This window comes from Peromyscus leucopus, chromosome 17 (genome assembly GCF_004664715.2).
Source record: "Peromyscus leucopus breed LL Stock chromosome 17, UCI_PerLeu_2.1, whole genome shotgun sequence".
Lineage (NCBI taxonomy): Eukaryota > Metazoa > Chordata > Mammalia > Rodentia > Cricetidae > Peromyscus > Peromyscus leucopus.
This window is the reverse complement of record NC_051077.1, coordinates 40,151,006-40,177,463: the sequence shown is the minus strand read 5'-3', so window position 1 is coordinate 40,177,463 and position 26,458 is coordinate 40,151,006. Positions and strand designations below refer to the sequence as shown.

The window sequence follows — 26,458 nt, the reverse complement described above, 5'->3', positions numbered from 1 at the left end:
AGAGGGAAGTCTTCAGCATTTGAGAGTAAGCCACGAACTAGATTATAACATTAATTTTATGGCAAGATTTGTATGTTCTATCTACATATCAGTGAAAACCTCTGAGGGCTATATAAGAAAGGGAAGCAATGGTCTACAATTGTGAATTTTGCAATGTAATAATCCTTTCTTATTGTGGTTCTGCTTTATGACCTGTTATTTAGTCAACCTTGGTTTAAAAAAAAATCAGGTGAAATTCCAGAGATATTTCCTAAAACTTCCTAAGTTTTAAATTAATCATCATATTGAATAGTGTGAGGTCACAAGCTTCCCAGCCCCACCTCCTCTGCTATGTGTCCCTGTTGTATAGGATTCAAGTGCCATGCTGGCTATGAGATCTATTGTTCTGGTGTTACAGTACTGGTGTTCAACTGACCTGGATTTACTTAAAAATGCCCCCTTTTGCTAGCAAAGGGAACCCATAAGGTGATTCCTTTACAAGAAAAGGTAGAAGTCCCATAAGTCATATTGGAGAACACACTCACATGCTTTTTATTACAATATATTATGTTGTTGTGAGTTTTCTATCAATATTGCATTTTACTATTCCTCATTGATGAGTTAAGGTTTATCACATTCACATATTAATAGAAAATATAAGCTATACATAGATAGTTTCATGACTTATCTATACACAGGAAGTTTCAGGGAATCTTGGAATGTATAACCTGTGGAGAGGACTCTATCATACAAAAACTAATGGAACATAAATTAAATAGCTGGCTACCACAGATATCAAAAATTGAGCATGTAGAGAAACAGCAGAAGGAGGAAGGAACAAATTCTAAAACCATATTTTAAAACGCTACATGTCACATGAATGAAGTTAAGAGATGAACATACTTGATAAATACACAGGACATCGGTCCACAAGGTAAAGAAAAGTGAAAGATAACCAGTTTTTCTGGCTTGATAAAGAGAGAAATGATTACAAAACAGTAACAGCAGAACAAGAGATGGATTGGAGCTGCAACTCAGTTGGTCTCAAGAACTCTTGTCTAGCATATAGGAGGTTTTTATCTCCAGTACCACAAAAAAACAAACAGATAAGCAAAAATTAGGAGTGCAGTACATGTTTGTAATCTCAGAATTCAGGAGGTGAAGACAGAAGGATTAGGAGTTCAAGGAGTTTGAGACTAATATGGGGTATGAGAGACCCTGCTTCCAAACACACACATGAGGGTGGTAAAGCCGGGGGAGAGCTCAGTGCTATAGTACTTGTTCACTGTATGCAGGACCCTAGGCTTGATTCCAAGATGAGAAAGGGAACCAGGGAAAGAATGAGGGTAGGCGAGGGACACGGGGGAAGGGGTTGAAGTAATGATGAACTAGAAAGATTTCAGAAGCAATTAACTACTAACAAGATAGAGTGGAAAAATGAGGCAATCACTATATTTGTAACAATAATAATGAAAGAAAAAGCACCTAGAATTTGAGAGGGAGTGGGAGGCATGGGAAGGGTATGGGGATGATGATGAAATTATATTTTAATTAAATAAAAACCATAAAAATAAAAAGACTGCTGGCAATGGTCGAGAGACAGCTGGGACTGACCTACTCTGGTGATGGGATGGCCAAACACCCTAATAGTTATGCCAGAAACCCCATCCAAGGACTGAGGAATCTGGATGCAGACATCCACGACTAGGCCCCGGGTGGATCGCCGGGAGTCTAATTAGCGAGAAAAAGGAGGGTTTATATGATCTAGAATTGTTGAAACCAAGGTTGGATAAAGCACAGGGACAAATAGCCAAACGAATGGAAACACATGAACTATGAACCAAAGGCTGGGGGCCCCCAACTGGATCAGGACCTCTGAATAGGTGAGACAGATGATTGGCTTGATCTGTTTGGGAGGCATCTAGGCAGTGGTACCAGGTCCTGGGCTCATTGCATGAGTTAGCTGTTAGAAACCTGAGACTTATGCAGGGACACTTGGCTCAATCTGGGAGGAGGGGACTGGATCTGCCTGGACTGAGTCTACCAGGTCAATCTCAGTCCTCGGGGGAGGCTTTGCCCTGCAGGAGGTGGGAATGGGAGGTGGGCTGGGGGAAGGGGAGGAGGCAGGAAGGGGGAGAACAGGGGAATCTGTGGCTGTTATGTAGAACTGAATGGTATTGTAAAATAAAAATAAAAATTAAAAAAAAAACCCATAAAAATAAAAGGACAGAGCTGGAGAGATAGCACAGCCTTTAAGAAGTCTAGCTGCTCTTCCAGAGGACCAGGGTTGGACTCCCAACATCCACATGGTGGATTACAACTCTCTATTTCAGGAACAGGGGATTTGGCGGCTTCTTCTGGCCTCCTGGCACATGTGACACAAAAACATAAATACAGGCAAAACACCAATACATATAAACAAACAAACAAAATAAATAAAAATTAAAAAGGACACAAAGTTGGGAGGGAATGCAGGTGGATGTGGGGAAGTTAGAGGAGTAAGGGGAATGTGATAAAACTACATGGTATGCATACATAAAATCCTCAAAGAATTACAAAATAATATATTAAAATAAAACCTATATGCATGGTTGTCCCCAGTAGGAGTTAAAAACAAAATAAATGGATAAAGATTAAAGACATTGAACAAGAAATATCAGAGGTAAAGAAGATGACAGAAGAATGTCTCAGAATCTAATAGACTGTGATTTAATATAGGATGCACACAGAGCAGTGTCAATCCAGTGTAGTGGTTTATTTGATAATCCTAATACCAAGGAAGCTGAGGCAGGAGAGTCAGGGCTAACCTAGGCTACGCAGTGAGTTCTAGGCTGGCTAAGACTATAATGTAAGACCCAGTTTTAAAAAAATTGAAAACCGCACACGTACATTTATACACAATATATCAAACAAAAATATAAGACAAAACAAAAACAAATTCAAAACAAATCCTTGAATGACCAAAAGAAGCAATTACTCAGTGGAGTTACAAGAGCATAGTTTTCAGAAGTGGCACCAAACCATGGCCCTGACCACAGTGCTGCCACCTGATGATGTGAAAATAATGAGTTGATGACTTCAACCTCCTGAGCTGTTTCCTAAATAGTAAAATCACAAGAGATTTTAGGGCAATGTGACAGTAAGTGACAGAAAGAGCAAGTTTCCTTTTAGACAGTTCCAGGAGATTAATGGGGAAAGAGGGGACCAGAATTACAGATTGGGGGGAAAAAGGAAGCAGTGACCTTCAAGAAGTCTCTCCATAGACTGAGTCAAGTTCAAAACTACTACACAAGCAGTGAGCTCCTGTGGGGAGACTGAGTATGGCACACTTACCTGAAAAGGTCACCTCATAGTGGAGAAGATGGAAAATGAATTATTGAGAGATAAGAAGAGTATCTTTAAAGGTCATTTTGACCTATGCATGTCAGAAGGTGGAAGAAAGTTGACAGAGAAAGGAAGGCTGGAGCAAAGCCATTGAGGAGAGCAGGGAAGACCGAATCCACAGACAGAACGCTCAGGCTTTGCAAGCCTGTTGGACAGGGCAGGGTGTTAAAATGCAAAAAACAAAGCCCATACTGGTTGATTTTTGCTTTTATGGATATTTTGAAGGCTTTAACAAGTATATTACTTTAGCAAAAAAAGTTTATAACACAAAATAGTTCAATCTAGATTTCTAATTTTTTTTCAGAGAACTGACACATTTGTTTTCACCTATTTTAATCACAGTGAAACAGAAAATTTGAATGAGCTAGAACATTTATAGTAAGAGTAATATAAAGCCTGAGAAGTACAATTTACTTTAAAAGTTCCACTTTCCAGACAGTAACAGACAAGGGCACCTGCAGACAGCCCTGCACAGGCCACACTCAAGTGTTCACTGTCTGAGAACAAGCACGATGCTTAGGAGATGCTCTGCTATCTGATGGCTTCCTTCCGAGACCATTGCAGAATGCGAAGGTAAGCATGAAATCCACTGACCTTTTCAGTCTAGCACTTCTTATCCTCCTTATCTAATCATGATAAAAAGGAAAAGAAAACAACAAAGCTCAGATAATTAAGAATGATTTATCTAAGGGTATTTTGTTTGCTAATGAAAGTCACTCATTTTTACTTGCAGTGAAACAAATGCGTAAGATATGTTAATGAGAAATTTAGGCTGTTTTTATCTTGTTAATTGATCTATCATCTATCTATCTATCTATCTATCTACACTGAGTTTTGCAATATTTTCTCTCTTGTCTAAGTGTGTATAGCCCTCTCACACACTTAGAGACCTTCAGTAATTCAGAAGTGATGTATGTTTTTAAGAGCAACCAAAATGGGCCATCGCAAAGTGTATTGCGTTAGCATAGTTCCCAATGCCTTTTCAGAGGCGTTACAGACACAGGGAATGATTCTAAAAAGCTGACCTTTTGTCCAAACAAACTTACACCTGTCTGTTACCAAAAATCTTTTCCTCACAAAGAGTGACTAGGGACAAGAACCCTTTGAAGAAAGACTTTTTTCCCTTAAGAGTAGTAAGCTTTCCTATTACTGATATTACCCACAATGAAGTTATGTACTGGAAGGTTCTAAGAAGAAAGGATGCCCCAAGAACTGTACATGTCATCTCTTCCTAAGAGCAGAGGCCACATATTGTCCGCACTGTGGAGAAGTGACAGTTGTGGACAGTGGCAATGCCCTATGATTAACTCCCTCTAATATGGCAACTGAAGCAAATCTCACTATCCTAGCATCACATTTCATCCAGACAGTATGAAAAATCAGATTATTCTGGCTTGAGTGTGGAATTCAGGAAGAAACCACTTTATTTATGGATACTGCTTAAACTGGCAGGATCTTGGTTTCCAAGGACTTTGTGGTATATAAAAGTACAGGATGCTGAGAAATGGCTGATATTGACCATATGTATCTGAAATTCCTTGTGGCTAGAATGTGTCAATAGAAAGTCTCATATAAAAGATAGATAAGTAGATGAAAATTCAAATAGAAATGGAGGAAAATGGAGGGTAGATATGGGACAGATTTTTCTGCCTATTTTTCAAAAAAGATAAAACAAGGGCATTAGACAAGTAGCATGAGCCTCATTATTTAGGTTTTAAAAGTCCTATTAATTAATTTAAATAGTTTGAAAAGGAAATGAGCCACATCTGTGAGTTACTAAAAGAGCCACACCTGTGACTAAGGTGCATCATTAAACTGACTGACTGACAGGATGGTTCTTCTCAGGTCACAATCACTGCTAACAATGAACTGTACAATCATCACTGTGGGTGTTCTGAGACAGCTGCTCTTAGCTGAGGGAAACTCTAGGAAAAGCCCATTCTATCTTCCCCTGACTCTAGGCTGGGGAAAGAAAGCATGAAGAGGAAGCGGCATTAGCTAAGGTCTCATTAGGATAATCCAAACTAAGGAGAACGTGATGCTTACACACTACTATTAGCTCATTGAGAATTCTCACTTTATAAAAGTCATATACAAATATTGCATTTGCAATGTGTACACCTACATCTAACTCTGAAAACAAAATTATACTTTTATCATGATCCCTACATTTGAATGTTCCCTAGACATTTGGACATCTGAAGTATATTAGGAGCTCTAAAGCATTTTTTGAAATAATCAAGATTTTTTTTTTAAAGTCTCAAGAGTAGAGAAGTAGAGGAACACCTTCATCAAAACATGTTAATGTGTATACATGTCAGCTAATACACTACTAAAGGCAAAAAAAAAAAAAAAATCTCACCCAAGTTTGAGGATCTTGACCTGACTACTGCACACTTTCTGAAGTATCACTTCACAGGCTGCAAAGAGTTATTGACTAGTATCTAAAGGTTCGAGAGGAACTTCAAGGCCTAAGACAGCATCTGGTTCTTCAAGCTCTAAGTTACTGAAGCTGCACCTGAGGAACAGATATCTAGACATACCTGGTGAGCAGCTGGAAGCACTGATCATTTAACTTGCTTTATTTCATGTAATCACAATGCCACTAGTGTTCTAACTACCTAGTCTACGGAGGAGAAAACAACGCAGAGGTTATTTACTCCAAATCAAAGCGACAAGACTTAGGAAGATGCTTAGTAAGACCCTCCCCCAGGATGCAGGGAAATGCCTCACATTTACTTCTTAGAGGATAGAGTACTGCTCCAATTCAGCAGCAGATCACTGTACATAAGTGACTATGGTTCATTAGGATCCTGATTCTAAAGAAGGCATCCCTAAAAGGTTTATGATGAAAGAACACATTAAATAATCTAATGAGTAATCATCATCATCATCATCATCATCATCATCACAATGTGGTCTGTTTGTTAAAATAAAGTGAATGTTATACTTATGCTAGTCCCATACTTGTGAAAGCTTATAGTTGAAGACATCCAAGAGCTGAGAGAAAAACGTCATTTATATTTCTGATACAGCAGAAAGGACTGCATGGTGGGTTTAGGCCTGTAATTCAGAGACTCAGGTAGGATGCAGAAGCAGGAAAAAGAGGGACTCAGACTCTGGGTAAACACCCCTAACAGCCCTGTAATGAGCAACCATTTGCAAATGTTTGACTCTCTCTCTTTTAATTCTGGTGCCTGCTGGGTCAGAGGCCTTATACCCAAAGGAGGAATATTAGCACCAGAAGCACAATTTGAACAGGCAAAACACTACCTTGTCATTTTTAGTCCTCCTACCACTGAGTGAATAGAAGGCTATTGTTGCACAGTAGAGTCAAAGAGGGTAGAGGTAGAACTGAGGTGGACTGTAGCTCCTAACATGACAGTAAAAAAAGGTAAATTATATATGTCTATTATATAATCTTAAGGCTTTGACTCCTCGCTAGAGAAACCACATCTGCCAGCTAAATGACAGGCTACATTCATGGCCTTTAGACTTGAAAATAGATTATTCTAAGATGATCATATTGATTCTATCCTCCTTGGATTTCTTGGCATTGGCGAGTCAAAAATACAAACACGAGTGGATGGCGAGTGGAGCAGTTGCTAAATGAATGAAATACATTCGTGAATCACTGTGATATGCGACTGGCAGCACTGTGAGATATGACGTCAGCAGAACCACACATCCAGTATCATCTTCCAGATTGTGTATGAGAAAACATCTTAGTGAGAGCTTGAGAATAGAATGCTGGGAAGAAAGAATTGAGTCTGAGATAGCATCTGTAAATCAAATGTATCCCTTCACCTGATTGCAGTCAAGTTCCCTACTGTTGGTAGCCCAAGGAGTCATCATGTATTGTTATCTTCATTACTACCCAAACCTACAGGAGTCTGATAGGTAATCCTGAATGGAAAGTATTTTAAAACATTGTTAATTATCAAGGCAATTGATTTATCTTCACATTTGCTTGTGAGAATTTAACTGGAGTAAAAGGAACTAGTTGGCAATTAGAGAAATCCTGTAACCAAATACAGCTAAACCAGCTTTTTCTGGGCAAGTTAATACTTTTAATCTGCTAGTGGGTTATAACATATCAAGTCATGCAAGATGTGCTGGGGCAATGGTGGTGCAGAACTTGGAGTGGCCAGTCAATGCTTGGTTCAACTTGAGACACATGCTCTACACTGTCTGGATAGGCCAGAGACCTAGGGTAGAATCAAACATGACTGGTCTCAAAAAAGAAAAAGAAAAGAAATCCGTGAAATGATTCCTAATGATACTCTGCTATACTCAAACACTAGTGTCTTGTCCAGTTGTTACCAGAGAGGCTTTCTCCAGAAGCAGATGGAAGCAGGTACAGAGACCCACAGTCAGACATTATGCAGAGAGAGAGAGAGAGAGAGAGAGAGAGAGAGAGAGAGAGAGAGAGAGAGAGAGAGAGAGAGAGAGAGAGAGAGAGAGAGAGTGTCTAAATTGGATGTCTCCATTGGGTCCCTCCTTTCAGAGTTTGGGGAACCCAGAAGAAGTGGGGGAGGAAAGATTGTAGGAATCAGAGGGGATGGAGAACATCAGGAGAACACGGCCCACAGACATCAACTAAGCAAAGCTCACACAGGCTCATGGAGACTGAAGTGACAAGCACAGAGCCTGCATTGGTCTGCACCAGGTCCTCTGTGTATATGTTATGGCTGTTTGCTTGGTGTTTTTGTGGGACTCCTAACAGGAGGTGTGTCTCTGAGTCTTTTGCCTGCTCTTGGGATTCTTTTCCTCCTATTGGGTGGCCTTGTCCAGCCTTGATATGAGGGCTTTTGTCTTGTCTTATTGTATCTTGTTTTGTCCTGTTTGGCTTTTGCCTCCTGGAGGTCTGCTCTTTTCTAAATAGAAAACAGAGGAAATAGGTCTGAGGGAGAGGGGAAGTGGGGAGGAGATAGAGGAGGGAAAGCAGGGGCGGGGGGAAGGGGACTGTGGTTGGGATGTACAAAAGAAGATATTTTAAATAAATAAATCATTATGAGACGTCCCCCACAAGATGCTTTAAAGTGTACACACACACACACACACACACACACACACACACACACACACACACACACACACACACACAATTTAAGTCACTATCAGCTTAGGTTCTCTGTTCCTTGAAGCCAAAGCATTCTATTGGATACATACTGCAGGTAGCGCTTCATAAAATGAGGCACTGACAGAGAAGCATACTGCCAGGCAGCAACAACTCAATCATACCAAGATAAACTTCAGTTTATATCCTAGCCAAGAACAGTCTTGATGCAGGGGAAGGAGCTTGGTCCTGCCTCAACATGTGATAAGACATGTTTTGTTGACTCCCGTGGGAGACCTGCCCCTTTCTGAACGAAAAAGTGGATGTGTGAGATAGATGGGAGATGGGGGGAGGGAACAGGAAGAGAGAAGGGAGGGGAAACTGTGGTTGGTATGTAAAATAAATAAAAAAAATTCAATAAAAAAAGAAATTCAAGTTTCTTTATCTCTAGCTGTAAAAGATCGTTTAAGGTATATATACCTTTTTCCTTATTTTAAACTTTCTACAACATATAGTTATTACTGAGACTATTTTCTGTAGAAAGATAAGTAAAATTTTATAGCTTTGTGGATCTGCAGTTAAAAATCTCAAAAGGTAGTGGATTTTTCCAGAATGGAAAAATGCCTATATTGCCTGTGGCCATGTCAGAGGAGCAGCAGATGGCAACTGACTTCAGGGGAAGGCCACCAGGAAACAAAATGCTAATGGATAAATCTCAGACAGGCAAGGCCCCAGACAAGAGAATGTCTTTTGCTTCTGCTGTGCCTTCACATGTTTGCCACTGCCATCTTTCTCTGGCTTCTGGCATGGTGTGAATGGGCTTGGGGAATAAAGAAATAAAGAATAAAGAAAAAGTCAGGAGAAGACCACCAAGAGAGTGTGAGTATCTTTTCCCATACCCCCTCAGATAAAAAGTCTCAGTATGCTGACTCCGTGGATTCTTGAGCCCTGAGCTGCTGGGGGCTGGCCCATCAGGCAATGATACTCTATGACGTGTAAATCTTCACTGGAAATGCAGGAGATACTTAGATTTTATACAGCTCATACAGAAAAGGAGATATCAAAGATTTAATTACAAATACTTGATAAGTATCAAATTACTTTACAGGGACACATTGCTGTATCAGTCTACAGCAATGTTGAATATTACTTTAGAGGTTTATTGTCTAAAGTAACATTTTCCTTAACAAATTAGATAAAAACCAAATTACAAAACATGAAAATTACCTCAGTCTGTCAAAACACAACAAAACTGTTGTTTTTAAATAGGAAGTAATATCAGACAATGGAAAAGAAAATAAATAATTACAGGTATACAGATTCCATTATATAGGCTGCAGGTAAAATTTAAAAATGAGCAATTATAAATCAACAGTTTTATCAGAGAGGCCACATTAGATAACTGTAAGTGAATAGTATGACATCTCTACCATTCTTGCATTTATAAATCTATTTCTAAGTGTTCTTTGGAATGCTCCTTTCATAAAACCAAATATTACTGTATTAAGTAAACTTAGATAATGCTATGCATTACATTTATATTCACAATGTGCATCATACTTCAGAAAGCCATATCATAAGCCAACTAACCAGAAATCTATCCTATTCAAATTTGTCAGACTTGAGAACATCTTCCTTCCTATGTAATTTAGAATATTCATCTGTATGTTCTGATGACATGTTGGGATTATCTATCGTTAGGAGTGAAAGTATAAGTTATTTTCACCATTGTTCCTATGCTATGAAGTAGATAATAACCATTTTTTTTTTTTTTTTTTTTTTTTTTTTTTTTCGAAGTTTTCTCTAGTTTGCGCTTTCTGGAGCTCATTGGTAACCAGCTGCTCAACTCACAGAGATCGCCTGCTCTGCTCCGATGCTGATTAAAGCTGCCCACCGCCTGGCGATAATAACCATTTTTATACTACACATAAAAAGCTCAGTCAAATCTCTAACAGTAAAGTGAGCTCCCTCTTAAAAACTTTCCTATAATGGAAGAACTTACACATTTCCTGGTTCAACAGCAAAAAAGAATATATTGTTTTAACAATAAAGTACACATATATATATTCATTTCCATTTAAAGCACATCAAACAAAATATTTTTATAATACATTTTATTCAAGATTCATTTAGTAAAACACATAAAAGTGCATGTAATTAAGTATTTCTGTATAAATATAGGAGAAATATGCTTACATAGCTGAAGCATACTTTTAAAAATCTAACTGCATGACATTAGAAAGACTATTTAAAACATACAGAGATGAAGACAAGTCTATATTACTATGTTGGCTACCAGTTTTAAGACTCTAAATTTAAATTCTAAGAATACTGGATGGGAGCTAGAATTACTTATCACGGCACTCCTAGAAGAACAGAACTGACACACTGAACTTGTCCATGCAGGGGAAGTACAACTTAATGTAACAGATAGTACTCAGCACATTCCTTCACTAGAATGTGGTCATCACCACCAAGTACACAAGCTCATGCACAAGGTCAAGACATTACACACAGCTGAGATCACAACGTCATGCAGATCACAACAGCGTGCTAGATAATCGTACCAAAATTGTGCAGGTGTTCTCCCCCACCCCATGAGCCACTGCCAGCAGTTGCTATGGAGTTTGGTTACCCATATCCGTGACATGAACGGTGTCCTTTGGAGAATCTTGTTCCCTGTGGCTGTAAGTATTCTTATTTTTATATTTTAATGATGTTTGCTATGAAAAATCTTAAGTAAAAAACTAAAAATTATGGAAAAGTATACTTTTTTATAATATTCAACAATTATATGCACCTTATCTCAAGCAGCTATGATAAATACCACTGATATTTGAACATATCATTGACAATAATTTATTGTTCACTTAGATGAACCCAGAAGAGTATGTCTGATGACAGTGCTCCAGTGAGTGGGGGAAAAATACATCTCCAAAACTACTCTCATTCTAGCATTCAGAAATTTGTACAAGAACCATCCCAGGATCTGGCTAGTTACACTCATATTGCCAAGTTCTACATGAGAAGATCTTCCTGATAATTTTCTTTTCTTTTTTGGTTTTTCGAGACAGGGTTTCTCTGTGTAGCTCTGCGCCTTTCCTGGATCTCGCTCTGTAGAACAGGCTGGCCTCGAACTCACAAAGAGCTGCCTGCCTCTGCCTCCCGAGTGCTGGGATTAAAGGTGTGAGCCACCACTGCCCAGCGATAATTTTCTTTTATGTGACTTTGATTCTACAGATTTTACTTTGTAAACGATAAACAAATTGATTTTGTATTTATATATAGTAAATTAAATATAGTCATTAAAATGTTTTCCCTTGTTTTTCTGAACACATTAAATGGATTTCAGTATTTAAATGCCTTTTTGGGAGTGGCCTATTTGAACTATAAGTACATTCTGGTAAGACAGCATTTTACTTTTCTGTAGGCAATACCTACTAAAGTACTGATCTTCCCAAAAGCATCAAGTCAGAGTCTGGAACCACTTGGGAGTGGCTCAGCTCTGTGCCTTTTGGCAGCATTATGCGGCCCTTTCAGATAATGAGTTAATTTATTCAAGAACACTCTAGGCTATTCTAAACCCAGCCTGTGAGTGAGAAAAAGAAATACAGCCAACTCTCAATAACAATGGAAGAAGGTAGGATGAAAAAGTAAACTGACAATCTAAAACTAAAAATTTTGATAATTTCAATTCCCTTGCTTAGCAAATATTGAATTAAAAATTTGAAATCCTCATCACATTAAAAAAGGACTTGAATACTACCTTTTTTCTTCCTTCTCTCAAAACATTCTAGGAGTTAATAACAAGAACTCTATGGAATAATGTACACAGCTACAAACAAAAACATACTTTTGTGTCTAATTTTTTCTAATTTAGACATTTAAAACTATCTAGTCCATATCCTGACATGTGAGGTCATAATATTTTTCTTTCTTCTCACAGAAAGCATGACTTTATAATCTGTTTTTAAAATTGTAAGACATTTAGCAAGAAACAACTACTTACCATAGTCAGTACCAGCAATGATATCTCACTTCTGACTTTGTACAACTTGGAACTTTCCAAGTTATACTTTGCTTACAATGGAGCATTTGCAAGTCATGTGAACTAAAGATAATACTGTGATTCAACATCAGTATAGTTTATGACAGAAGCCAGGGAGACTTCCAAAACTGAGTGTAAAAGCTGTCCCTCCTGCTTCTTACAAACTCTGGAGCGAAACACACAACTACCCCAGTTGCCCTCAATTCTTCCCCAGCATTCACCACTCAATTGCCCAGCAGACCAAAGCAAACCATCAGAAAGCTCACCAGATGAACTGTTTAATCAGCAACCAGTAAAAGTCTAATTGTAATGAAAACATGAAAGGCTCTAACACTACTCCTGTCTCTTAATAACTATAGTGAGATCTCTGTACAATGCACATTTGCCATAGTACAAGACCTGAAGGGGACATGCCCATATCATTATCTGTTTACACAGATGATGTTGTGAAAAGCAACTATATTCTATAATAAAAAACATTGGAAAATTACAATAAAGGGATGAGTGACAAACTCTAATTTATGATAACTCCTTCTTGTTTATTAGAGTTTAAATAGTGGCTTTTTACATTAGAATGGCTTTAAATATCCAGTTTGAATGTTAGCTTTTAATAAATTATTCCATTTTCATTAAGAGTATCATGGTTTTGGGAGCATGGTGGCACACTGTTTATAGTCCCAGCACTCAAGAAACTGAAGCAGGAGGATCAGAAGTTCAAGGCAAGCCTGAGCTACATAGTAAATTCAAGACAAGCCTGGGCTATAGAAGACACTGTCTCAAAAAGCCCAAACCAACAGCAGCAACAACAAAAAGCATTAGAATTTCACCTACTTCTTTAAAACATTGGTAAGAAAAAAGAAAGAGATAGGTATTTGAATGTCAATATTATAGCAGGTTTTGTAACACATAATTTGTTATATTTGTTAGAATAAGACTAAATGACAGTGTATGTATAACAACAACATTTGGTTTTATAAGTGTACAAGAAAAATTTAACAAAGAAACTATACATAGTAAGTGAAAGTAAATTTATTTAAAAATGTACTGTAACTGGGTTATTTTATAGTTATAAGAGCAATATTTAGATTTAAGCTTAAAGTTAAAAACTGGAAAAATATTTTCCTACTTAAAACAAAATTAAGATAATTTTAGGAACTACTTGGCTGCATGACTTAAACAATTCTCCCCCACCTCCCACTTTAAAAAAGATTTATTTATTTATGTATTTTATGTATATGAGTGCTCTACTAGCATGTATGTCTGCATGGCAGAAGAGGGCATCAGATCCCATTATAGATGGTTGTGAGCCACCATGTGGTTGCTGGGACTTGAACTCAGGACCTCTGAAAGTGCAGCCAGTGCTCTTCTTAACTGCTGAGCCATCTCTCCAGTCTCCAACTTAAACAATTCTTAGTAATTTTATAACACATGAAAATCATCCTATAATAACTATTAAATTAAAATGATTCTAGTAATATAATCCATAGAAAACAATGCACCCAGAAGCAGTAGCTTCCAAGGTCATTTCATTTCTATTTGTATCTGGAGGCATAGGTCTAGCAGATGTGTAAACATTTCTGAAACTCTTCATTTTTCCAACATACATTAAAATAAGAACAGGAAAAGGTGAAGAAAAAATTTCTTTTCACATTTTGATCATTGTTACATATTATGAAAGAGGTAAACATCAATTTTGAAACAGAATCAAGAGGTTTTTAGATAACATAAAATTATGTTTTTTAATAAAAAATTGTTATTATATTTGTGCACATGTGTTTGTTCCACAATACAGGTATGTAAGTCAGAAGGCAACTACATGGACCGTTTTTTCTCCTATCACCTTTCTATGGGTCCCAGGGACTGAATTCAGGCTCCAGACTTGCATGGCCAGCTCCTTCACCTACTGAGCCATCTTGCCAGCTAAAGTCATCAACATTCAACATCTTGATACAGTACATGTGAATAATGTTTTCTGTGATAATCTCTAATAATAAAAGTACATCACTACTAGATAGAGTACATGGAAAGATAAAGCTGTAGGTATAATTTGATGAACATATTACATGTATGTTCTCATTATCAAAGCTTTATACTTCCTGGTAATATGTCTCTCAGACCAGAAGATTACTGTATACATATCAAGAATGCTGCCATACAACATTAGCAGGTGGACAGATTAGAATATGATCAGGAAGGCAAATAAAACTGATTATGCCATATGGCAGTAACCAAAAGCTTGGCTTTTCAGAGATTGGAAAGCATATTCAATTACTTTTAATTTAAGCTGCAAGTTTATATTAGATGGTTGCAGCAAAATCATAAAAGTGCACCTGAAGCAAATAATTCTGCTCTCTACTTACCTCCTCTGGGTTGGCATTAAAGGTGAGGCTTCCTTCATCTAGCTGCATATACAATTTTCTAAAAGAAAATCCTAAAGGTGGGTTCTTATTGTATATAGAACAGTGACCCCAAGTGGATTTACACAACCTATAAAAATAGAAAGAACAAAGTTATTATATTTCCTAAGATAAGCACACATTCACATGATAAAATTCTCAAATTAGATAACACAGAATTAGATTCTGCAGCTGTCAGAACAATCTAAGAATGGAGTCATGCAAAGGGAATTCTGAGTGCTTCTGAGAAAATGTAAGTCTTGTGACCTCAATTTCTTCAAAAACGTGGAATTGTTCTTGAAATGAGCTTTCATGCCCTTCCTAGGGGCAGTGGATAGGAGAGAGTTTACTTCAGATATTCACTATAACTGGCTATTGCTATTTGTTACATGCCTCTATGGAAAAACATGTTTTTGCCACATAAGCCCTGTCCTTGTGATTGTACACCTTATTCATGTGATTCTCCTTAACCCTAAATTGTCTAATGCTCTGAATAAAGTTGGCTGTGCGAGAGAGTTAGACTGCATCATTTTTAGGTTCCTTTCTCCCAGGTCCCACTGCCTTTAGAGCAGTAAATATGTGGCTGTGGTGATATATTGTATAACCTAATAAAATTTGCCTGAAGATCAGAGAACAGAACAAACCACTTGATTAAACATAGAGGCCAGGCAGTGGTGGCACACACTTTTATTCCCAGTACTGGGAAGTACACATGTCTTGAATCCAGGAAGTGATGGCTGGGTGGAGAAAGGTATATAAGGCGTGAGAAGACAGGAACTAAAGGCTTTTCATCAGAAGCATCCCTTTCATTTAGGCTTCTTCGGTTGGAGTCTTTTCAGCTGAGGAGTTGGCAGGTGAGATGTGGCAGTGGCTTGTTCCCTTGTCTCTCTGACTTTCAGGCAAATTTTATTAGGGTATACAATCTATCACTGCATGTGGCTATACACTTTTATTTAAATTTCATATTTCTAGTTTACTAGAATATGACAGTGCCATATAATTAGCAATTTTGGTTGCACCTAAGAATTTCAGTTACAACGATTAAGCATGTTCATGAATATTATCTGAAGTTACACAAGCAATCAAAAATAAGATCAATGATAGATGACAATCACTCAGATTACTGAAATGACAGTCACTATTTTCAGAGTTTTAATTGTATTGGCTTGCTCAATCCTGTCAACAATTCTCTGATGTTGGTTGTAATCGGAATTTCCTTTGTGGGACCACCAGCCCACAAATAATGACACCAAGACTTTTTATCAATTATGAAAGCTTGGCCTTTAGTTTATGCTTGTTCACAACTAGCTCTTATAACTCAAATTAACCTGTTTCTATTAATCTACATTCTGTCATGTGGCTTTTACCTCTCTCCCATTCTGTACATTTGACTTGTTCCATGCCTCACTGGCATCTCTCTGCCTCTCATCCTGCCTATTCTCTCCTGCCTAGCTATTGGCCATTCTGCTCTTTATTAAACCAATCAGAAGGTGCCTCAGGCAGAGACACATCTTCACACAGTGTAAACAAATATTCTGTAACAGTTGGTGCAACATACAAGAAACAGAAACACAAAGGTCCCAAAAAGACATCCAGCTAACATGCATGTGGCAACAGTTAGATAAAAGTCTTCCTCAGAGCTCACAATGCTAAGAAGCTGGTTGGGATCTATTAAATAACCCATGCCAACTGTGATATAACACTAGAGGTTGGGCAAGGAAACTTCACTGGCTTTTTCAAAAAAGTATACATTAACAATAAATTAAACACAGCATAATTCCACAACTATACACATCAAGGACTGTGATGCTGAGCACACTTAAGATATTGTTTCAAATCCATGGTTCTTCACTATTACAAAGACATGCAGTTGTTAAAATATCTTTTCAACTTTGAATAAGAACTGAATTTTATAATGCACCATTTTCTGTAGATTAGGATCATGCTTTCCAATCTATAGAGAGGCACTAGTTAGTATTTGAAAGCTAAAATGTTTAGTGTAATGACTCAGAGTTCTGGAAATATATCAGAGCACTAAGTCTAAGTGTATTACTATCAAGATAAAGAAAATACTGAAACTATATTTCAATATACTTTAAATGTCTTTAAAACTGTGATGAAAAACATATTCAGACCTAATTCCACTAAGTTTAGAAATTAATATTGTTTGAAGTTCAAATACAGAATCAGCTGGGTGTGGTAGTGTACACCTTCAATCCTAGCAATGGGAGGTTGAGGCAGGAGCATCAGGAGTTGAGGCCAGTTTGGGCCACAAAAAATGAACAATAAAGCAAAATAAATTTCAAATAAAGAAACACAAATTAAGTTTGTGGAAACTGCTAAGATGTAGGAAAAAAAGATGATGAAGAACAAACCAGGTTTAAAGTATCATTCTAATCTCCTTCTATGATTAAAACATTAAAAACTCATTTGTTTTGAATAATGCTATAAGAATTGGTACTCATACAGTATGACAAAGCACCAAGAGAGAAACAAATTGTTTTTATGCATTTATTAACTGATAAAGAAATACTTTTGCACTACAATTCTGAGACCTTAGGAAGCTTAAGTCAGAAATGTTGCTACTGGAAATATACTACTACTGGAATTTGATAATTTCAATTAATTTATCAAGTCTCTCAATTAACTTTCCAGTCTAGGTATGGTATCATTATTGATAAGTTCTTTACCATTATAAAAGCTACTTTAAAATAATGAGGCTTAACTTTGGGGAAAAATGCTAGGAAATCTGAAATTCAGTGATTCTTCTGATCAGTAGCATTTTCAAGACTCAAAATAAGAAACCTCATTCCTATGATCTTTCATTAGAGTAGGAGGCTATTTAGGAATAAATGCAATTTTTAAAAAATAGATTCTATTCTACAAAAGCTCGTAGATTTGCAGTTTAAATTGAAATGGGTGCAACAGCTATTAAAATGTAACAAACTGTCTGTTGTACTTTTGAATGTTCACCTGCTTCAGTGATAAAAATGGGTTTAGAAAAACATATAGGTGGCGTTGTCCCAGTTTAAAAGTTGATGACAGCAGAAACAGAAATATGAAAACACACATGTTCACTGTGAAATCAAAGAAAACACTGTTCTTACTGATCTTTAAGTGAGCCTATACTTCAGATGGTATTCCTCTGGAAACTACGAGCTTCACCAAGAGACAAAGAACTACACACTTTGGATTATAGGTTCTTACTCAGAATGGGTATGCTGCTCAAATGACTGCAATTTCTGGTGTGTAATAAACAGATACGTTTTGACTGTAACTCCCTTTCTTCTGTACAGTTATCATCCCACTGTTTTCTTGACAATGTCAAAATTGATTGGGAAGATAACTATTAGTTATTTTTCTAGGGTTTAGTAAAATATATAAGCTCATATAAAAGAAATGATTTCATAATACATGCATGCTATGTGAAGAACATTCAACAAGACAGGGATCGGAGTTAATGTTGGTGGGTTGAACTTACCCTTGCCAGAGAAGTTCATCATTAGCAAGGTCTTGCCAAACACATGAAGCTAAGCAGAGGTCAGTTGCATTTAGGTAGGACAAGATGGTGAAGCTTAGTTCAGGAGGCAGCATTTCCAAGTTAATGAACCCTTCCTGCTCTTTAGACTTCCTTGCCTTCAGAAGATGATATATGTCGATGCCTCCTTGGGCTTGTTTCCGGTGGCTAGAGTGAGAAATGTTGCTTGAAGTCACTCTCCTGCTCTGCTCTCTGCTGAGGTAGCCTGGCTCACTGTAGGCTTCCTGTTGGAGATGCTGGTTTCTGGCCACTCTCCAGAGTCCTTGACCCATCTGCAAGCCTGAGAGAAGGACAGAAGGTAATAAGGTAATAAGGATGACATGAAAATGTAAACCGTCTTTCCCACTAACAAGATCTGACAGGCATTTGTTTATCAGAATTCTAATTTCTCACTAAAGCCTGGGAAAGCTGTAGTACATTATAAAGAAGAGTTGGGGTGTTTGGGGTGCAGCACTTGGGAGAGAAGTTTAACTACCTGGTCTGCTCATTGCCTCCATCCCAGCTTGCTTGCTATATATTTTTAAGATCCACAGGCAACAGAATCATTTTTCATGTGGTGGGAGTTAAGTTGCTGATGTCCTGAAGACACTTACAAATTATAATTATGTGAACTTATGGGCCAGTATTAAATCCAGATCTGATCAGAGCACAGGACTTCAGTTAAACGGCCTCCAGACACCGCTTTTTATCACAACTCAGACTCAGCTAAGCTAGTCCCTTTTAACCACACTGCCAGATGCGTAACAGCTGTGATGCAGGCTTTCCGTTAATTCCTGCCAGTCTACACTTAGGCTGTAGACTGTAATAAAATGTAACATAGGCCCTGAAGTCTAATTCACAAACCTTATAAATTAGACACCTAGAACTCCGGGATAAATTTCTCAGCAATAACCAACTATTTGGTTTCATTGGTGCTTACAAATAAAATTGTAATTTAGAGTAACTTTCAACTGTTCTCCAAATAGCCCTGTGGATTTATTCAAGGCACTTGGGAAAAGATGTAAGAAGGTATGTTCTGTCTCCCCCACCTACATGTCACCTGCCAGAGCTGCTGTTAAATATCCTGGACTCCCCATACACAAATATTTAGAAAATGACTGGCCTAAACTTATTTGATATGGCTTTCAAAACAAGCAGTTTTTCCTGAGCAAATAAACTTGCTGAGAAAAACTAAATCAGGAAGAGTATTTAATACAAATAATTAGTTTCATGAACTGCTTTTCAAACAAAATATTCTTGCTTTATTATTCATTCAAAAATTTTTGAAAAAAATATTTATCTTCACATAAAGTCAGTAAAATAATTTTCATGGTATAATCTGAACCTTAGATGGAACACAAAAAGACAAAACAACCCGTTAAACACACAAAACAAATCACTGGTTACCAAAATGGAAATGTCCTAGAAATAACTTCAGCATCCAGAAGAACTTCAAAAATGTTGAGAGTATTATTTTCTTAATTAAAAGAAGTCACATGTTTATTTACTAAATCTCTGTTTATTATTGGGACAAAACTATATGAGGTTATTTATGGATCAAAATAGGAAAAAGGGTTCAGGGCAAGTTAATTCTTATGCCTTGCCTTGATCTCCTTGGGAGTGCACCTATAAAGGGTGGTATGCATGTGTATGTGTGTGTATGATGGAGGTTACGAAGAGAAGGAATATACTAATGATTTTCAAATGTGGGAAATTTTGTTTTTTGCACAAAAGGCACAAAGGATAACCTTTCCCATCCTAGAACACAAAACTAAATAATATTATCAGTTTAGCTAGTCTCAAGCTTTACAAATTAAATTCATGGGGCTGGAGAGATGGTTCAGAGGTTAATAGCACTGGCTGCTCTCCTAGGATCCGGGTTCAATTCCCAGCACCCACATGTCAGTTCACAACAATCTGTAACTCCAGTCCCAAAAATCTCCAATGCTCTCTTTTAGTCTCTGCAGGCACCACACAGTGTGCACACACACACATTCAAAGAAACCCTCAGACACACGAAATCAAAATATTAAGATAAACCACAATCTAGGAAATCTTTGTAAAATGCATTTATAACAAGGGTCTGATATTCAAAACAAAAGAAAACAAAGGACTTTAAAAGAGACTGGCAATGGTTCAGCTGCTAAGAGCACTTCATCTCTTGCACAGGCCCTGAATGTGGTTTCCAGCACTCATGTCATGCAAATTTACAACTGCTTGCAGTTCACCTCCAGGAGATCTGATGTCTCTGGCCTCCATGAGCACCCACATAGTCCTACAGAGGGACCAATGCTTGTGAGGAAGTGAGGAAGAGGGCACATTTGAAAGATACTTTGGTAGTTTCTTGCAAAATTAAATATACTTTGTATCATATAACCCAGCATTCACATTTCTCTTTATTTACTTACATAAGTTGGAAACATCTGTCCACACAAAAGCTGTTCATGAATGTTTGCAACAGTTTTATTCAAATTGCTCAAATTTAAAAGAAACTAAGACATGCTTCAGCAGGGGAGTGCATAAACAATGACACATCCATGTGCTGGAACATTACTTGGCATACATAGTCTCAACACTGAAACCCAATGCTATAACAGAAAGGAAACTCTTGTCACTTGGCAAAGTGACCTGGTCAGAACAATTCAGATGAACAGTGAGATCACCTAATATGCCAAGAATTTCAAATTCAAAAACACATTTTTCATATTTGCAAAAATTAATTTTGGTATAAAATATGAATTTTTGTGTTGAAATTACTGCTGGTTATTTATTTGTAATAAGGAAAATAGGCAGTGATATCTTTATAATAGTCTTGTAAGAGTATACTCTAGTTCACATGTAAATAGAAGTTCTTTCTCATTATGCATAGCAGTGACTTCTATAAAGTTGTTATAAACACTGAAATAGTGAATATGGAATGACTGCCCTGTGAAAAAGTAGGTTAGATTTCTGCAAAGCCAAATGAGTAAATGAATATGATCATAGAATTTGTTTTCCTAAAATTATGCAAACATGCCAGGCGGTGGTAGGGCCTGCCTTTAATCCCAGCACTTGGGAAGCAGAGGCAGGCGGATCTCAGTGAGTTTGAGGCCAGCCTGGTCTACAAAGTGAGTTCCAGGGCAGCCAGCCCAGGACTGTTATACAGAGAAACCCTGTCTAAAACAACAACAACAAAAAAATTATGCAAACACAACTCCTGATGTATCAAGTACTTACACTATCACTAATGGTACATGTGTCTCAGAGATATGTATACATTTTTGGTTTAAGAGAAAAATCATATTCAATTAAGAACACATGTATATATTACAGTAGTGAATAGGAAATTCTGAAGTTTTATATTCATGGCTGCTAAGTTACCTTGAACATTCACTGGGAACATGTCACAGGGACTGAACAATAGTTGTTTTTATTAACTTAATCCTAAGATTTTTACATTTTGGTTTCTTTATTAATATTTCTTACATTTCAAGTTTAATTTTCTGCTTCTAAATTTCTATGCTGTTATAGTAGAGTAGCTCAGCTGATATAAATAGACTTAAGACAGATCTGAAAACAAAGAAAACTTTTGAAAACTATTTACTTATAATCCATAAACTTAATTAGCTAAAGCTCCCTTTAAAAAGGAACAGCGCATGAAATGGCTTAGCCCGTAAAGGCATTCGCTGTAAAGACTAATGACCTGTGTTGGATTCCCAGGACCCACAAGGTAGAAAAGAAACGACTCCCATAAGTAGTCCTCTCATCTCTCATCTCCGGATATGTGTAGTAGCAAAGGCACGCACGCACGCACGCACACACACACACACACACACACACACACACACACAAAGTAAAAAAGAATACACAGAGTATTTCAACACATTTTTGTAATAGAGAAAGAGTCACACTCCTTTAGAGACAGGGCCACTGACAGGTCCCTCAAGCTCCAGAAGGTGGCTCCACACTCATGTGCATATGGGCACCACTAACTGGACTCAAGAGGTTTTTTTTTTCCCTTTTTTTAATATCAAGGAGGACATGAAGTTGTATGTATGGGGGTGACAGGAACTAGGGGGAGCTGAAGTGAGGTCAGGGTGGATGGCTTTGACAAAAATACACTGTATGGATATATGAAAACACAAAGAATTATTTAAGATATGATTTAAAAAGTGAAGATTAGCTTAGAATATTGCAGAGAGGGTATCAGAAACTGTATGTTCTAAAGAAGCAACCAACAGTGAGGGACTCAACATAGGAGTAAGAAGGGGACAATTTGGGGGGGGGGGAATGTGTAATGAAAATAAAGGCTTAACTTCTCTGAGTCTCTATTTACTTGTACAATACAGATAAGAAGATTCTTCTCTGGGGCCTGGAGAGATGATCCAGCAGTTATGAGCACATACTGGTCTTGCAGGAGACCTAAGTGAAGTTGGTGGCCACAGTGAGCAGCCTACAACTACCACTAACTCCAGATTGGTGGGATCTGATATTCTGGTCTTTGCAAGCACTTGAACATATGCAAAAATCCCACACAGACATACAACACATACACAGAATTAAAAACTATGTCCTTTTATGTATAATGCCTATCAAATAAACCACCCTAAAGTAAGGACCACCAGTCCTACCAAGGTCCATACATCTTAAGTCAATGTTTTATTTCCTCAACAAGCTAATGTGCAGTCAAAGTATTACTAAAACACATACACAACATTCTAAAAAAGATTTTTTATTCAGTGACTCTTCAGCCAAAGTTAGCAATTTTCTATGTGTGTATTTATGTGTTTGGTTTTATGGTGTGTGCACATGTGCACACAGAGGCCTGAAGTCCTCGACTGCTCTCCACCTTTAGTTATTGATACAGAAACAGAAGCTCATGGATTTGGGGCAATGCCGACTGGTCAAGCAGCTTCAGGGACCCCTGGCCAGGTTGCACCTGAGTGTTAAGGATCCAAACTCGGCTTCCATGCTTGTATAGCTGAGCCACTTCCCCAGGCCCAAGTTAACAATTACACTCTAATTTTAACGGACATTATACATTTCTACTGTACATATTGCATGTTCTGGGGAGCTGCCTACAGCACTTTCAATATGGAGTTACAGTGAAAAAGGTTCATCTTTCTCTCAACTTTCACCTTTCCAGGCCACTGGATATCCCCCTCAATGCCAGCAATAAACTTTGTTTTGTTTTGTTTTCAAGACTTGGTTTCTCTATGTAGCCCTGGCTGTACTGGAACTCACTGAGTAGACCAGACTGTCCTCAAACTCAGAGTCCATCTGCCTCTGCCTCCTGGGTCCTGGGATTAAAATTAAAAGCATGTGCTAACATGCTTGGCCTAGCAAGAATCCTTAAGGCAGCAATTCTAAACATGGACTGAGTTAGCTAAAGGCAAATTAAAGCAAAAGCACTTATGATAGTGTTTGAAAAGGGAACCTTGGAATTAATTTGATGGTATGCCTAATGGACAAAATTTGGACAATTTGGATATTAAGTAAGAAGGACAATAATGGATTATATTCTATATTCTTTAAAAAATCCTATAAATCTACATAAGTGACCAATGAAAACATAAATAAAAGAGAATGCTACTTTTCAACAATATCATCACTAATAAAGACAAAGAAAAATAGAGATAAATGTCATCTCATAATCTTCAGAGAAAAATAATTCAATCTTTTTGAACAATTAATTGAACAATTATCAGTGATTCTTGAATGAAATTTGATAAAGAAGTAGCAGAGGGACTTGATAAGAAAAACTGAACATTTTTGATATTTTGAGAAGAATTAATATGTATGTAAATGCAATGTGTGTGCAGGTGTCTAAGAGTCCAGATGAGAACATCGGATCCCCTGTCCAGACACAGGTGCTGGAACCTGAACTGTGGCCCTTTAGAAGAGGGGAAAGTGCTCTTTAACTTCTGTCTTTGACCACAAGAATAGTTTTTTTTAAGAGCAGAAAAAAACTTTTAAATAAAAAAGGGAAAAATACCTAAAAATACTTTGATTAATTTATAATCTTGGATTCTCATTTTTCTCCCTGGTAAAATAATGGTTGAAAATTCTTACCCACGGGACTGACAGGACATAAGATTTGTTGACTATGCTAAATTGACAAGTTGTTATCCCTTCTATCCTTTTAAAGGATAATTTCTATTTGTTCTTTCACCCTAGAGTACATCTATCTGATTATTTTGGGTTTAATTACCTAAGTAATCATAATACTACTTCTAAATTATATTAATTTAGGGTCTATGAGATTTAGAGCAATTCTATTAACTTTTGCTAAGAAAAGGCAATTAGAAAATATAAGATGAAGCTAAATGCCTAGGCTGATACACCATACCTAGAAACTAAGTGGCAAGTAGAGAAAATTATTTTGTAATAATTCAGTGCAACAAAGAGCTTTTGATAATCTACAAACATCTTTTAAAATAATTTTACTGCTTTTATTTCTCTTGTGTGTGTGTGTGTGTGTGTGTGTGTGTGTGTGTGTGTGTGAGCTCGCGTGCACATGCACATCTGCCACATGTTCATGGGTGACTAGAGAAGAATGAAGTGGGCCTTAGATATCTGGCACTGGAGTTTCAGAAAATTTTCTATTACTACTGGTGTGTTTTCTAGAAAGAACTCCAAGAATAGATATGAAGACTCTGTTAGTCAAAAGTGTCCTTTTGGAAGTACCATGAAGATATATTTGTCATTTAATAGAAAATTTCTATGTAGTACTAACACACTCACATCACAAATAATTTGAATTATAAAGTATGTATCAATTGTTAAAAACAGTATTTTTTTTACATCAGTATCTCATTGCACAGCCCAATCTGACTTAAAACTTGCCATGATCTTTGAGTCTCAGCCTCCTATATGACAGGTATGTGTGACCACACTAAGATCAGTATTTTCAGGCTCTTTTCAAGACAAGGTATTGCTGTTTAGTCCAGGTTGGCCTCAGACTTCAGATCCTCCTGTCACTGCCTCCCACAGGTGCTGGGATTATATGTGTGCAATACCACCTCTGAATTATATTTCTATATTAAGATATGTTTTTTAGATATAAGTCTATTAAAATAGTAAGTTCAGAGTTAAAATAGTAAGTTCAGAGTGCATGGACCATATAATTTTTTTTTTTTTTTTTTTGTTTTTCGAGACAGGGTTTCTCTGTGTAGCTTTGCGCTTTCCTGAACTCACTTGTAGACCAGGCTGGCTCGAACTCACAGAATCCTCTGCTCTGCTCCGAGTGCTGGATTAAAGGCGTGCGCCACCACCGCCCGGCCGGACCATATAATTTTTTTATCCATTTAAATTCATTTTTATCATAAAGCTTATTAGAAGAAACAGAAACTTCAATATATAAAATGCATACACATATGTATTTAAATATATGTATATATAAGTATATATATGTATGTATACACACACACATATATACACACATGCTTATAGTTCTGTGGTAACTACCTGCTAAAAATGACATGGAAATGCACAAAATGGGGTCACATTTCCAACATGTAAAAAGAGGATGGCCTCTCTTCTATGTACTAAGATGAGTTGATGCCACACAAAGGACTAAATGGATAAATCTAGCGTCAACCATATATAAACTTGATTGAAAAACTTCAAAGTGGTTATGTATGTAGCTCACTTGCAGAGTGAGTGTATACAAGGCCCCAGGGGTTCAATCCCCGGCACCACAGACAGACAGAGACATAGAGAGAGACTTAGAGAAAAACTTTAATGAAAGCTTTCAAAATAGTGACCAAGTGTGCAAGAAGGCTGGTGTGATTTGTCGAATAGTAATTATCTTAGATTTTAGCACATTCAACTCATTGTTAAAAACCTTATAAACCGACTCTGACATCAGTTAACTCACTATATCTAGACTGAAATAAGACACAAAGATAATAATCCTTAAGGATACAAATCCTAAAATGATGCCTTAACTGTTTGTACAGAATGCATTAATAACTGGATTAAGATATAAATGGAAAAAGTACCATTTATATGCTTCTTAATGTAGGACTGGGGAATATAGCTCACAGGGTACTTGCCTAGCATGCCTAAGGTATTCAGTCGACAGTAGGGAAAAA

At 37.2% G+C, this 26,458-nt stretch overlaps 1 protein-coding gene across 5 annotated transcripts in view; it reads right to left on the bottom strand.

The window, feature by feature from the left end:
- The window catches only part of Fbxo8 (F-box protein 8), a 43,331-nt gene that overhangs the window by 8,372 nt on the left and 8,501 nt on the right, over positions 1-26,458 (bottom strand). For 4 of the 5 annotated variants that reach the window (XM_028860918.2, XM_028860917.2, XM_028860916.2 and 1 more), the window contains 2 exons: positions 18,348-18,684; positions 14,831-14,957 (listed from right to left, as the gene is read on the bottom strand). In XM_028860918.2, the coding sequence (XP_028716751.1) occupies positions 14,831-14,957; positions 18,348-18,676 (456 nt within the window). In that variant the 5' untranslated portion in view covers positions 18,677-18,684. Of the gene's footprint in view, positions 1-10,989; positions 11,108-14,830; positions 14,958-18,347; positions 18,685-26,458 lie in introns of those variants that run through there. The other variant, XM_028860919.2, reaches the window with a different exon arrangement.